The 13,659-nt window shown below is 40.3% G+C and overlaps 1 protein-coding gene across 2 annotated transcripts in view; it reads right to left on the reverse strand.

Moving 5' to 3' along the window:
- cntn6 (contactin 6) overlaps positions 1-13,659 on the reverse strand; it is an 86,727-nt gene that overhangs the window by 10,902 nt on the left and 62,166 nt on the right. For both annotated transcript variants that reach the window (XM_087801566.1, XM_087801565.1), the window contains exons 11-20: positions 13,517-13,646; positions 13,220-13,370; positions 9,475-9,602; positions 9,041-9,213; positions 7,664-7,781; positions 6,441-6,599; positions 4,993-5,142; positions 4,445-4,515; positions 1,225-1,459; positions 1,011-1,126 (exon numbers count right to left, since the gene is read on the reverse strand). In XM_087801566.1, the coding sequence (XP_087657692.1) occupies positions 1,011-1,126; positions 1,225-1,459; positions 4,445-4,515; positions 4,993-5,142; positions 6,441-6,599; positions 7,664-7,781; positions 9,041-9,213; positions 9,475-9,602; positions 13,220-13,370; positions 13,517-13,646 (1,431 nt within the window). The remainder of the gene's footprint in view (positions 1-1,010; positions 1,127-1,224; positions 1,460-4,444; positions 4,516-4,992; positions 5,143-6,440; positions 6,600-7,663; positions 7,782-9,040; positions 9,214-9,474; positions 9,603-13,219; positions 13,371-13,516; positions 13,647-13,659) is intronic.

The raw sequence follows: 13,659 nt of genomic DNA on the forward strand, positions 1-13,659 counted from the left end.
TCAGAGATGTTGCAGGTTCATCTCTGAGGAAACCTCACTTCATCTAAAGTGCTTTTTCTCTCTAGTCATTTTAAAACATGTTTTACTGTGTATTATTATCTTTCTTTTCGAGAAAATATTGTTTTATTGTATTTGAATGTCAAGTGTGATATTTATCGAAACATATTTCAAAAACAAACATATTAAATCATCCATGAAGTCGTGGCGGCGGTTGAAGAATATTCGAGCTTCAGATACTTTAACCAACACCAATGAAAGAAAGATTCTAAACTAATGTTTATTTCATGAAGAAATCCGATAATAATAATAAAACCATTTAAGTCTAAATATGCTGAATTAAGGTCAATAACGCTGTGAACATTTACAACATTGATACATAAGTGTCTAAGATTGTGTTGATGACAACCCATGAAGTGTCCAGAAGAGTCCACTAGATGTCACTCTCTGCCCGATTATCTATTGAATATTTATGATGAATCCTCACATCATTTTTATACCAAGTGGCGCCACCTAGTGATCCCTAAATGAACGGCACTGTTTTGTGAAGCTTTATCAAACATCAGCATCTACTTCTATCTTCTTCTATTGTATGAGCTGCATTTAAATCATATCAACCATGTTAATGAAACACATTCAAACTCTCGATGTCATTTTGATTCTATGTTTGTGTAGAAGTGTGTAGTACAAGTGAACTACTGTAGTTTTGTCACCAGCAGCTCCCAGCAGGTCCGGCTGAGGCTGTGAACCACGAGGACAGAGTCGTGATCAACAGAAGATCCCTGGAGACCAAGAGTTTATGAGGAATATGACGAACGATGTTTGCATGTTTGATTTGTAATTTCCTTGAAGCATCTGTCGGCCTCGTGTGCAGCTGCTGCCACACATCTCTTCACATTAAGTGTAAATAATTCTGCGCTTTCACTTTTTTCAACGATTCAATTTACATGAAGAGCATCTCGTTGGTCTGTCAATCAAACTAGACGAACTGTCGGTCGACTCTTCCTTCTTACCTCATATCCGGAAATCTTCTGGCTCCTGGATCCGGAGGGGATTGATTCCCACTTCACCTTGATCTCGGAGGAGGACACGGCACGAGCCTGCACTCTGGACGGAGCCTCCACGGGCTCTGAGAGGAACAAGGCATGAATAAAACATCTTTGCAATTAAGAGCCGACACTTTTCTTTGGTTTGCACGACGAGAGGTTCTCCAGGAGAAGCACAAACCTGGTTCGGCTGAAAGAACGCTGACGGTCGCACTGAAGGGTCCTTCCCCCATGTTGTTGTAGACCCCGACCCTCACCTGGAAGCGGGTCAGCGGCGCGACGCTGTCGTTCCTGTAGACGTATCTGGAGGCATCAGGTGTCGCCAGCACCGTCTGGCTCCAGGTGCTGCTGTGATGTGGGCGGAAAGCGACGACGTAGCCAAACTCGTCTCCGCTCTGCAGCTCCTCCGGGACCGGCTGAGGAAAAAGGGGATGATAAATGTTGCTCATCCAGAGCAGGGAGCAGCAGAATTCAATTAGGTGCTTGTAAACAATAAATACAGCCGCGATTGTTAATGCTGACTCGTCTGCTGCTGCTTTGTTACGTTCAAATCTAGAGCTACACACACTTGTGTTGCTGCTGTGTGGCTGTGGATCTACACACTGAGGGGAGTCTTTACAATCAGATGAGACTTTTAAAAATGTACCTAAGTGTGTTTGTGTGTGTTTAAGTGTGTATGTTTGTGTGTGTTGTGATGTGTGACTCTATTGTATCATCAGTGTGTGTTTGTTGTTGCGATGTGTGACTCTACTGTATCATCAGTGTGTGTGTTGTTGTGATGTGTGACTCTATTGTATCATCAGTGTGTGTGTGTTGTTGTGATGTGTGACTCTATTGTATCAGTGTGTGTGTGTTGTTGTGATGTGTGACTCTATTGTATCATCAGTGTGTGTGTGTTGTTGTGATGTGTGACTCTATTGTATCATCAGTGTGTGTTGTTGTGATGTGTGACTCTATTGTATCGTCAGTGTGTGTGTTGTTGTGATGTGTGACTCTATTGTATCATCAGTGTGTGTTGTTGTGATGTGTGACTCTATTGTATCATCAGTGTGTGTGTTTTGTTGTGATGTGTGACTCTATTGTATCATCGGTGTGTGTGTGTGTTGTTGTGATGTGTGACTCTATTGTATCATCAGTGTGTGTGTGTGTTGTTGTGATGTGTGACTCTATTGTATCATCAGTGTGTGTGTGTTGTTGTGATGTGTGACTCTATTGTATCATCAGTGTGTGTTGTTGTGATGTGTGACTCTATTGTATCGTCAGTGTGTGTGTTGTTGTGATGTGTGACTCTATTGTATCATCAGTGTGTGTTGTTGTGATGTGTGACTCTATTGTATCATCATTGTGTGTGTGTTGTTGTGATGTGTGACTCTATTGTATCATCAGTGTGTGTGTGTTGTTGTGATGTGTGACTCTATTGTATCATCAGTGTGTGTGTGTTGTTGTGATGTGTGACTCTGTTGTATCATCAGCGTGTGTGTGTGTTGTTGTGATGTGTGACTCTATTGTATCATCAGTGTGTGTTGTTGTGATGTGTGACTCTATTGTGTCATCAGTGTGTGTGTGTTGTTGTGATGTGTGACTCTATTGTATCATCAGTGTGTGTTGTTGTGATGTGTGACTCTGTTGTATCATCAGTGTGTGTGTGTGTGTTGTTGTGATGTTTACTCTATTGTATCATCAGTGTGTGTGTTGTTGTGATGTGTGACTCTGTTGTATCATCAGTGTGTGTGTGTGTTGTTGTGATGTGTGATTCTATTGTATCATCAGTGTGTGTTGTTGTGATGTGTGATTCTATTGTATCATCAGTGTGTGTTGTTGTGATGTGTGACTCTATTGTATCATCAGTGTGTGTTGTTGTGATGTGTGACTCTATTGTATCATCAGTGTGTGTGTGTTGTTGTGATGTGTGACTCTATTGTAACATCAGTGTGTGTGTGTTGTTGTAATGTGTGATTCTATTGTATCATCAGTGTGTGTTGTTGTGATGTGTGACTCTATTGTATCATCAGTGTGTGTGTGTTGTTGTGATGTGTGACTCTATTGTATCATCAGTGTGTGTTGTTGTGATGTGTGACTCTATTGTATCATCAGTGTGTGTGTGTTGTTGTGATGTGTGACTCTATTGTATCATCAGTGTGTGTTGTTGTGATGTGTGATTTTATTGTATCATCAGTGTGTGTTGCTGTGATGTGTGACTCTATTGTATCATCAGTGTGTGTGTGTTGTTGTGATGTGTGACTCTATTGTATCATCAGTGTGTGTTGTTGTGATGTGTGATTTTATTGTATCATCAGTGTGTGTTGTTGTGATGTGTGACTCTATTGTATCATCAGTGTGTGTGTGTGTTGTTGTGATGTGTGACTCTGTTGTATCATCAGTGTGTGTGTGTGTTGTTGTGATGTGTGACTCTATTGTATCATCAGTGTGTTGTTGTGATGTGTGATTTTATTGTATCATCAGTGTGTGTTGTTGTGATGTGTGACTCTATTGTATCATCAGTGTGTGTGTGTGTTGTTGTGATGTGTGACTCTATTGTATCATCAGTGTGTGTGTGTGTTGTTGTGATGTGTGATTTTATTGTATCATCAGTGTGTGTTGTTGTGATGTGTGACTCTATTGTATCATCAGTGTGTGTGTGTTGTTGTGATGTGTGACTCTATTGTATCATCAGTGTGTGTTGTTGTGATGTGTGATTTTATTGTATCATCAGTGTGTGTTGTTGTGATGTGTGACTCTATTGTATCATCAGTGTGTGTGTGTGTTGTTGTGATGTGTGACTCTGTTGTATCATCAGTGTGTGTGTGTGTTGTTGTGATGTGTGACTCTATTGTATCATCAGTGTGTTGTTGTGATGTGTGATTTTATTGTATCATCAGTGTGTGTTGTTGTGATGTGTGACTCTATTGTATCATCAGTGTGTGTGTGTGTTGTTGTGATGTGTGACTCTATTGTATCATCAGTGTGTTGTTGTGATGTGTGACTCTATTGTATCATCAGTGTGTGTTTGTACAAAATTCTCTTTTCATTGAAATATTAGAAAATGATCTTAAGCTCCGCCCACTGAAAACACTGTTATTAACTATAACCACACCCACTCTGCTGTGATTGGTCAAGCATTGGCTGCTCGTGGAGTCCTGGAGCTCGACTTAGGATCTAAATCAATTTTTTTTTACTGTTCAGTCATTTTTCCGTGTTGTTTCTTTCATTGAACACAAGCTAGTTATTGTGTTTGTGGACAGAGCTGGGCTTGTTGTTGCAGACCCGCACCACAGGGGGCGCTGGTTTCTGTGTCTACTCTCATGATGCAGTTTGTTATCTTCATGAAGAAAATGTTTTAACAGTTACCAGTGTTTGAAGGTCTAAGATGGTGGAAGGAAGAGAGAGTCACATGATCTCACCTCCCACATGATCACCAGTTCTCCTTGAGCTCCTCCTCCTCCGCCCACCTGAGCCGGCGCCACCTGTGGAGCTTCAGAGACGTCGACACTCAACACTGTTCTATCGAACCAGTCGCTCGTGTTTACAGTTTATCGATGAGGTTTAAACCAGGAACTGATCCCATAATAATATGGTTTTAAATGAAGATTCTTTTGAACAACAATAACTTAAATCCCTTTTTTGTAACTTCTTCTGTTAAGTTTAGCTCATGATAAATAGTACAAATAATAAAGAGTGACTGGAAATGATTATTAATGTTGTGTAAAGTCAGAAAAACGTGACTCATGACTTAGCTTGACTAGTTGCTAACAGCTAATCTAACAGCTAATCCTAAAACAGCTAATGCTAAAACATAAAGAATGTGATTTTATTTTAAGTGTAAACAAACGTTTGTTGACCTGAAGATCAAAGCCTCGTTGAAACGCTTCTCACACTGACCCTCGTGACTCGTGACAATTCCTCACCAAACTAAATGACATTCCTCAAAGTCAGCTGCAGTGGAAAGTACCTGCTGCTCTGGTTCGGATCGGGCCGGACGGCGCGCTGGGTTCTCCGACACCGACCGTGTTGACGGCCACGACCCTGAACTGATAATGAATCCACGGACTCAGGTGCGTCACTGAGGCCTGCCTCGTCTGTCCAGGTACAGAGTCAGGAACTAGGATTGAAGAATTGAAAGTGAGTCGCGTCGTCAGTCACTTCGTGTCACTAAACCTGTTCAGATCTTGATTTATATCAAGCATTTATATCAACTTTTATTTCAAACTCAAACACTGTTGAAAGTCAGACATTTGACAAAACAAATCAAACTGAACAAAAACAAAGAGAAAAACAACATCAAATGGACAGAAATACATTTTTCGAGGTATTTGAAGAAACAACAATACTTTGGTGAAACAGCAGTTTTGTGAACGATAAACAGATGATAATGAATATTCATTTTCTTTGTTATATTGACTCACTTTATGTGTCTCTTGTGCAATAATTAAAGTCATTAAAGCAGCAACTACACAACTCTCTGATCAGCAACAACACAACTCTCTGATCAGCAACAACACAACTCTCTGATCAGCATGAACACAACTCTCTGATCAGCAACAACACAACTCTCTGATCAGCATGAACACAACTCTCTGATCAGCAACAACACAACTCTCTGATCAGCAACAACACAACTCTCGGATCAGCAACAACACAACTCTCGGATCAGCAACAACACAACTCTCTAATCAGCAACAACACAACTCTCGGATCAGCAACAACACAACTCTCTGATCAGCAACAACACAACTCTCGGATCAGCAACAACACAACTCTCGGATCAGCAACAACACAACTCTCTGATCAGCAACAACACAACTCTCTGATCAGCAACAACACAACTCTCTGATCAGCAACAACACAACTCTCTGATCAGCAACAACAAAACTCTCTGATCAGCAACAACACAACTCTCTGATCAGCAACAACACAACTCTCTGATCAGCAACAACACAACTCTCTGATCACTCGCTCGATTGTGTTTCTCAAACCAGGGAAAGATTCCATTTTATTGTCTTTGCTGCTCCTGAAGGAAATCTTCTGGTTCAACTCTTACTGTCTAAGTGTGTCTGCGACACACAGTGTGCGACATATTGTCTTTATTTCTAGTAAATCCTTGAGATACGAAACATTTCTTTCTGCTGCTGTTTGAGTCAAAACGCCAGAGTCTCGTGGGATTGTTTCTAATGAAAGTCTTAAATAAAAGCTGCACATGTGGCTCTGAGTTCAGCCTCGTGGACAGAAACCAGTTGAACGTTGAGAAACTATTTACAGTTCAACTCTGTTGTGAGAGAAACTCACTGTTGGCTTCAAACCTTCCAACGATGTCACATTATTTCTCCTCGACTTTCATTTTCCGTCCGCAGGACGCGACGCATCAGAACACGTTGATACGATGGAGCGTCGATGACTCACCGGTTCTCACCGACTGCCATCCCAGAGAGAAGGGCGTCCGAGCCTGAAGGACGAAGGACGTGACGGGGCTGTGATGGTCTGCTCCGGACCCCCAGGACAGTTGCACGCTCGTGTCACTGATGCCGGTCACGACCGGGCTCTCCGGCGCACCGGGGGGTCCTTCAAGGCAGGGAGTTCAAAGAGAACCATGAGCTCAGATGTTCAGATCACACGAGAGGAAACACACGCATCAAAGTCCAGAGTCCTTCGGATTATTGAGTTTCCTGGACGTCGTTCCACCTTTAAATTGACATGTATTTGATTCTCTTTGGAAGCAGCTTCATTGGTTGCTGGTTCAACTCTCTGTGTGAGTTTGTGTGTTCGTGTCGCAGGGTTTACTCCGGACACTCGGTTTCCTCCCACAGCCCAAGAACATGCAGAGGTTGATTGACAACTTGTCTGTAGGGATGAGTGTGTGTGTGAATGTTGTGTGTCCTTGTGTGTCCTGAGACAGACCGGCTTCCTGTCCAGGGTGTCCCCTGCCTCTCGCCCGATGACACTGGGATAGACTCCGCCCCCCAAAGATAAAGTCCCTGTGAGTTCATGAATGATACGAAGAAATAAAGCAATAAAAATGTGTCCAAGTTAATGATTCCTTTTTTTAACACAAGAAATGTGAGATACAAACATATGAAGTCGTGATGGTTTTAAAACCGTTCAGATCTGATGTGATTTACATGTGATTTACATATTTATAAACATTTACATGTGATTTACATATTTATAGTAAAGATTTACATGACAACAGATAAACTTGTCAAAAACTGTCTATTAAAATGTTTTCAAGATGAAAGACAACCCTGAAGTGATAGTTGTCAATCCTGTCGACTAATGTCTGTTCTTTTTATAATGTTTGTTCATTTTAGTGTAGCGACAGGAGCTCAGTTGTTTTCGTCTTCATCTTCGTCCAAAAAGACTCTTAACAACATCTAACACCTTCGAACTGTAACGTTCCTCGTGGATCGAAGCTCGACATGAGAAGAATTGATCAGAAGAAAATTAAATAACTTTTTATTTTAAGTCTTTTTTAGCAGAAGATCCCAGTGTGCCAGGGTCACTGACACCAACAGAGGTGAAATCATGATCTAACCCTGAGTCGTCATGAGGGAGAGAAGAAACTTTGAATCACTTTAAAGACTCGCTTGACAGAAACTCTCAAAACATGAACGACGAAACCAACAAACCTCTGACGATCAAATCCGCCGCCGCAGACACCGAGTCCACCTCCGTGTGCACCATACACACGTATTTCCCAGAATGCTTCAGTTGAACATTCTTCAGCATCAGGTCACCGGCAAAGCCCTGAAAAGAAACAAAACAAACAGAATGACTTCCTCAGTCGGTGGCGAGAGATCTTCTCTCAACCTGAAGCACAGAGATTCCATCATGTGAACAAAGCTTGTTGGAGAAACTGATCACATTCACCTTCAAACCTCATCACTTGGTATCTGGAATAAGAACCTGATCAGGAGCTGAAAAGGCTCTTTTGACGTTATTTTTTAATAGAAAATATATCTATATATATATATATATTTTAAAGTAACGTGGGACAAAATGTTAAGTAGAATATCAACATTATATAAATATACTATCTTGTTGTAAATTAAACCGAAACGTTCTTAACATATTTATTAGTGCTAAAAGTAAAATGATACATAATAAGGACGTGAATTCAAATAAAATCAAGGTAAGAACCTTTTGCTAAGAGAAGAGACGTTCAATCATTTAGAAACAAACACAAAATGTAAAATACAGGTAAACATTCACAGGCCAGAAAGATGTGTCTCTAATAAATACAATATTTCCAGTGAAGGTTGTTAAAACAATGACAACCTGGAGAAGCTTAAAGACTCTGAAGCTGGATGAGACTCAAACCCTGACCAGAATCTCATCCCAGTCTCTGTAGAAAACACGACCCTAGAGTCGCCAAGTTCCAACTCTCCAAGTAAAAATCTAATTTGCTAAACACTGTGTATAACAAGCACATATTGTACTATACAAATACTACTATACCGTCACGGTTCTTTCACAAATACAAATACAAATAAAAATACACACTTAACAACTTCAGCAACTATATTTGACATATTTACTCTCCATTAATCTAATCCCAGCCCTTAATACGTCAAATGTTGCCTCGTCTTGATGATTCTTATAAAACAATCTCATAAACCTTTTTCCTATTTTTATTGCACGTCCTGTTGTTTTACAACCGCAGTTGACGTTTTATGTCTATAACAAGGACACATAACTTTTACTGATGGAGAAAGAAGATGAAATGATTTCAACCTTTGCAGGAGCCAAGGTCTTAAGCAACAACATCATTTCATTTGATGTTTTTGCTCATGTTGTTTTGTTAATTGGATTAACTTTAATATTGCATCATGTGACAACATGCTATGTATGTAAAAAGATTATATTAAAAGGGAGACATTTTTATTATCATCTCGCAGATCATATGTGAATGTCTTGAAGAACATTTTTATGACATCATGAGGAATAAATCTCAACCTGTCCTTCCCTTTGGTTCAGACCAGTTAAGTTAAGACTCTCAAACGTACCCCTCCAATCATCTCAAAGTTCTCTTGTCTGCCGAAATCCACACTCTTGCCGTTGAAGAACCACTTGAAGTCGGGGCTCAGAGAAGAGTCGCTGGAGACCTGGCAGGGCAGCACCAGGCTCTGGCCCACACTGGCGTCCAGGCTCAGCGGGGGAACCAGGATCTTCGTAGGCTCTGGTGAGTCAGAGAATAAATATACCTGATCAAAGGTAATGATGTTAGAGCAACAATAACATTAGAGGTTTGAAATGGAAAAACTCCCTCACGGTGGTTCTCCATGTGAACCATAACTCACGTCTGACGTGGACGACACAAACATCTGTCAAACAGGCCAGAACGTAGAGCGCTTGTATATTTCACAATCAATTTCATCCTCCACTGAGTGTGTTTTATGTCCCTTCGACAAAAGTTGACAGAAATAAGGTGGAGTTAAACCTTTGACCACGAGCGTCCCGGAGCTGCTTGACTTCCCGAATTGATTCCTGGCCACACACGTGTATCTGCCTTCGTCGGATTTGCTGAGGTTGTTGATGCGAAGAGTGCCGTCGTGCATGATGGTCTGTCTAAAGAGAAACAAACATTTCTCTGTTGCTGAGATGTTTCCTGAGAGCTGCTGACATCAAACCAGCACCTGTCAGTCACAGTTCTAAGAGCATCTTGATGAGAAAGTTTCGGCGTGAGATCAGTTGTTGTCGGTTCAGTTCATGACATTGTAACACGATCGATGAATCATTAACTGTATTCACATGACAGAAGAAGATCCTGAGGGATCAATAAAGTTCTACCTAAACTAACCTAAGAAGGTCATTTAACGGCTTTTCTAATATGGTACTCGTGGATTTATGGAATGATTGAGGCTTGATTTCTCTGAGAATGTTGTTTAAATCTGCTCACAAGGACACACTAGTAGACACTATGACATGCATGGATGGATGGATGGATGGATGGATGGATGGATGGGTGGATGGACGGACGGACGGATGGATGGATGGATGGATGGATGGACGGATGGATGGATGGATCAATAAAGTTCTACCTGTGTTGTTCTCAGTATTATCTTGAGCTTTAAAGTATATATTCTATTGAGTATTGTTTTGATTGTCGCCATATAAATACAAATTACTAACTAACTTATTGAAACCAGTTTGTTGGATCAAAGGCAGTAAACTTGCGGGACAATATGATCAGCCATGACAGTGAAAGATCTCTAGGAATAAGAAGAGGTTAGAGGCCAGAATGCTGATGGAATCACCAGAGCTGCTGGATTTGGATGCACAGGCTGTAGGTTCTGATCTCAACACAAAGTTGGACTAAACTTGCTCTTTGAAGCGTCCATGCATCTGCTCATTAACAGAGCTCGGCTGAACTCATGTGCCTTTGATCCGAGAGATAACGCAGTGATCTCCAGAACCAGTGGAACATCAGGGTTGAAATGATCTGTGAACTCAGACCGTCCAAGGTTTTTGAACCTGAAGATGTCAAAGAAGTTTGTGAAGATCTTTGCCTTTCATTACAGGAGCACATGTGGCTGTTATGGTCCAAAAAGTTCTACTGATTCTTAAAGCCTCGAGAACTGAATCTACAGACAGACAGAGCCGACCTTGATCGAAATTTTACTTCTTTTTGTTGTTTTTTTTGTGATCTAGGATTATTGTATCATCAGTAAGATATTTACAGAAAACACAACATGCTATGGAAACAGGTTTTGTTAGAAACACTGAAGTAAAAAAAAGGAGAGAAAAGACAAAAACAAACATTTGCTTCGTATCTTTATAATAATAAAAAAAACAAGAGAACATAGACTTTGAAAGAACAGATCTGTCCTCGTTCATCCCTTCACTGGATCCTCACTGACGCAGAAGACAACATTTGTGCGTCAATTATGGTCAACGGTCCTGACCTTTGACCTGGATGTTACAGATGTATCAAGTTATCTTTAAGCTTCTGTGTGAACGTGTCGCTGCAGAACAACCTTTATTTTGTGTCATGCTTTCGGGTTTGTGTTGGTCCGACAAAAGCAGCTTCAAAACATCTTCAAGACAAACAAAAACTGTTGCTTTAACCTCATTGGCTGCAGGAAAAAAGTGTTGCATTTAAAAAAAATGCTAAATGTTAGAAAACACTTTGTTGACGAAACACGCCTTGAACGAAAGTCAATGTAACGCATGTGTTTCTATGAAATCCCTAGATTTGCTTCACAGTGGAAGAAAAACTAAATATGACGTCGACACAGTTCCTAAGAAAAACATTTGTATTCACCGTTTAATGAACTAAATGAACAATTTTCTGCTTCATTATCAGGCTCTGACGCTTCGTGCAAACATTCACTTCAAGACGTTATTGTCATTAAAAAATCGCCTGATTAACAGAATTCCTGCTGAAAAGTAGAAGAAACGAGACACAGAGGATGAACTGTTACGAGTCTGTGAAGGTCAGTCATGAGTAATAATGTAATAATAAAATAATAATAATAATAATATTGCAAATTCAGCTGCAGCTACTGCAGGGTCTAAGACGCCGTTCATACTAAACCTATCGTAACCGCTTGAATAGACTAGAGGTGCTTAACCGCTTGAAATGAGCCCAGTATGAAGCAAATCAAGTGTTTTTAAGGGTTTTAACCGGTTGAGCAAAAATCACCTCCGGAGTAGGTTTGATCTTCTGTGAGCCTCAACATTTTGATTTTTACTTCCTTTTAAAAATTCTTTCCTTCAACAAGATTTGTGCTTTTTCCATTAAAGGTACAACTACTGTTTTAATACTATATGATCACAACACACATCACTTTATGTATTTGCTTTTCTGTGTATTATTATCATCATCATCTTCATCTTCATCATCAGCATCTTCTTCATCATCATCTTCATCATCATCATCTTCATCTTCTTCATCATCATCTTCCTCATCATCATCTTCATCTTCATCTTCATCATCAGCATCTTCTTCATCATCATCTTCATCATCTTCATCTTCATCATCATCATCTTCATTATCATTGTCATCTTCATCATCATCATTATCTTCATCATCGTCATTATCATTGTCATCTTCATCATCATCTTCATCTTCATTATCATTGTCAACTTCATCATCATCATTATCATTGTCATCTTCATCATCATCATTATCTTCATCATCATCATTATCATTGTCATCTTCATCATCGTCATTATCATTGTCATCTTCATCTTCATTATCATTGTCATCTTCATCAGCATCTTCTTCATCATCTTCATCATCTTCATCATCATCTTCATCTTCATCATCTTCATTATCATCGTCATCTTCACCATCATCATCTTCATCGTCATCATCTTCTTCATCATCATCAACATCATCATCACCATCATCATCGTCATCTTCATCATCTTCATCATCTTCATCATCATCATCATCTTCATCTTCATCATCTTCATTATCATCATCTTCATCTTCATCATCTTCTTCATCATCATCAACATCATCATCACCATCATCATCGTCATCTTCATCATCTTCATCTTCATCATCTTCATCATCATCATCATCATCATCATCAACATCATCATCATCATCCATATTGAATCTTGGTTTAGGTTTCTTTCATATTTTATGCTTCAAGATTTCCAAAACCACAAAGTGACTGATGACTGAAGGTTTGCAATAACTTATTACTTATAGTTTATTTCATAGAAACAATTTTACACAAAAATAAACAAAGAATTGGATGACAGTGTTATGGCAGCAGGTTGTTCGTCAAGTGAAATCGTCGAGTGGACTCGAAGATTCAATCAAAGATGAATTGGACGTTATCTAATCCGACTCATATCATGTCATTCATTTCTGTCTCGCAGTCAAAGTCTTATGGTCACTTTGTGAAGAAAGAATCAAACATTAGCAGAATGTCTTGGTGTTTGATTGTTTTTCTGTCTTTTCTTCATCTTCTGTCCTTTGTTTGTTCTGGACTCTTCTACGCTGTGTTTACAACACTGACAAGAAATACTGTTTTCAAGCGATTCTTATCAAGTGCTTCCTAAAGTTTCCTTCATTGAAGAATAAAAACATGTTGAAATTCTTGCTTCCATGAAGATTGTGGATCAAGTGGATCAGAGTGAATACTGTGTTAATAGTGTTCATGCAAGAGGAAGAGAAAAGATTTCGAGGAAAGGACGAGAACTAAAAGAACATGATCTGTTGTCACCTCCTGTCGTCCTCCAGCTTCTCTGCGTCTCTCCACCACGAGATGGTTGCTCTCGGAGACGCGTCAGGACGACACTCCAGGACGACTTCGCCGCCTCTCTGGACCGCCGTGGACGTCTTGACGGGCCGTCGACTGAAGTCAGGAGGCGAAGCTGCGAAAACAGGCCGAGTTACTGTTTCTTTATCGATCCAGATGTTCTCAAGCAGTTGCACAAATCACACACAATAATGACGAGACTCAGTTGCTACAAGTTACACTTGTGTTGGACTGTCAGGCGAGTGCGACACAAACTCTCACCAACAACCTTCAACTCGGCGCTCGCCACGATGGGACCGACGTGATTGTCAGCGATGCACTGATACATGCCCGCGTCCAGCGGACTGATCCTGGAGATGGTCAGTCGACCTGCAGTCACCTGGAGCCGCGCCTGAAAGATAAAT

The sequence above is a fragment of the Callionymus lyra genome, chromosome 10 (assembly GCF_982586985.1).
Source record: "Callionymus lyra chromosome 10, fCalLyr1.hap1.1, whole genome shotgun sequence".
Classification (NCBI taxonomy): Eukaryota; Metazoa; Chordata; class Actinopteri; order Syngnathiformes; family Callionymidae; genus Callionymus; species Callionymus lyra.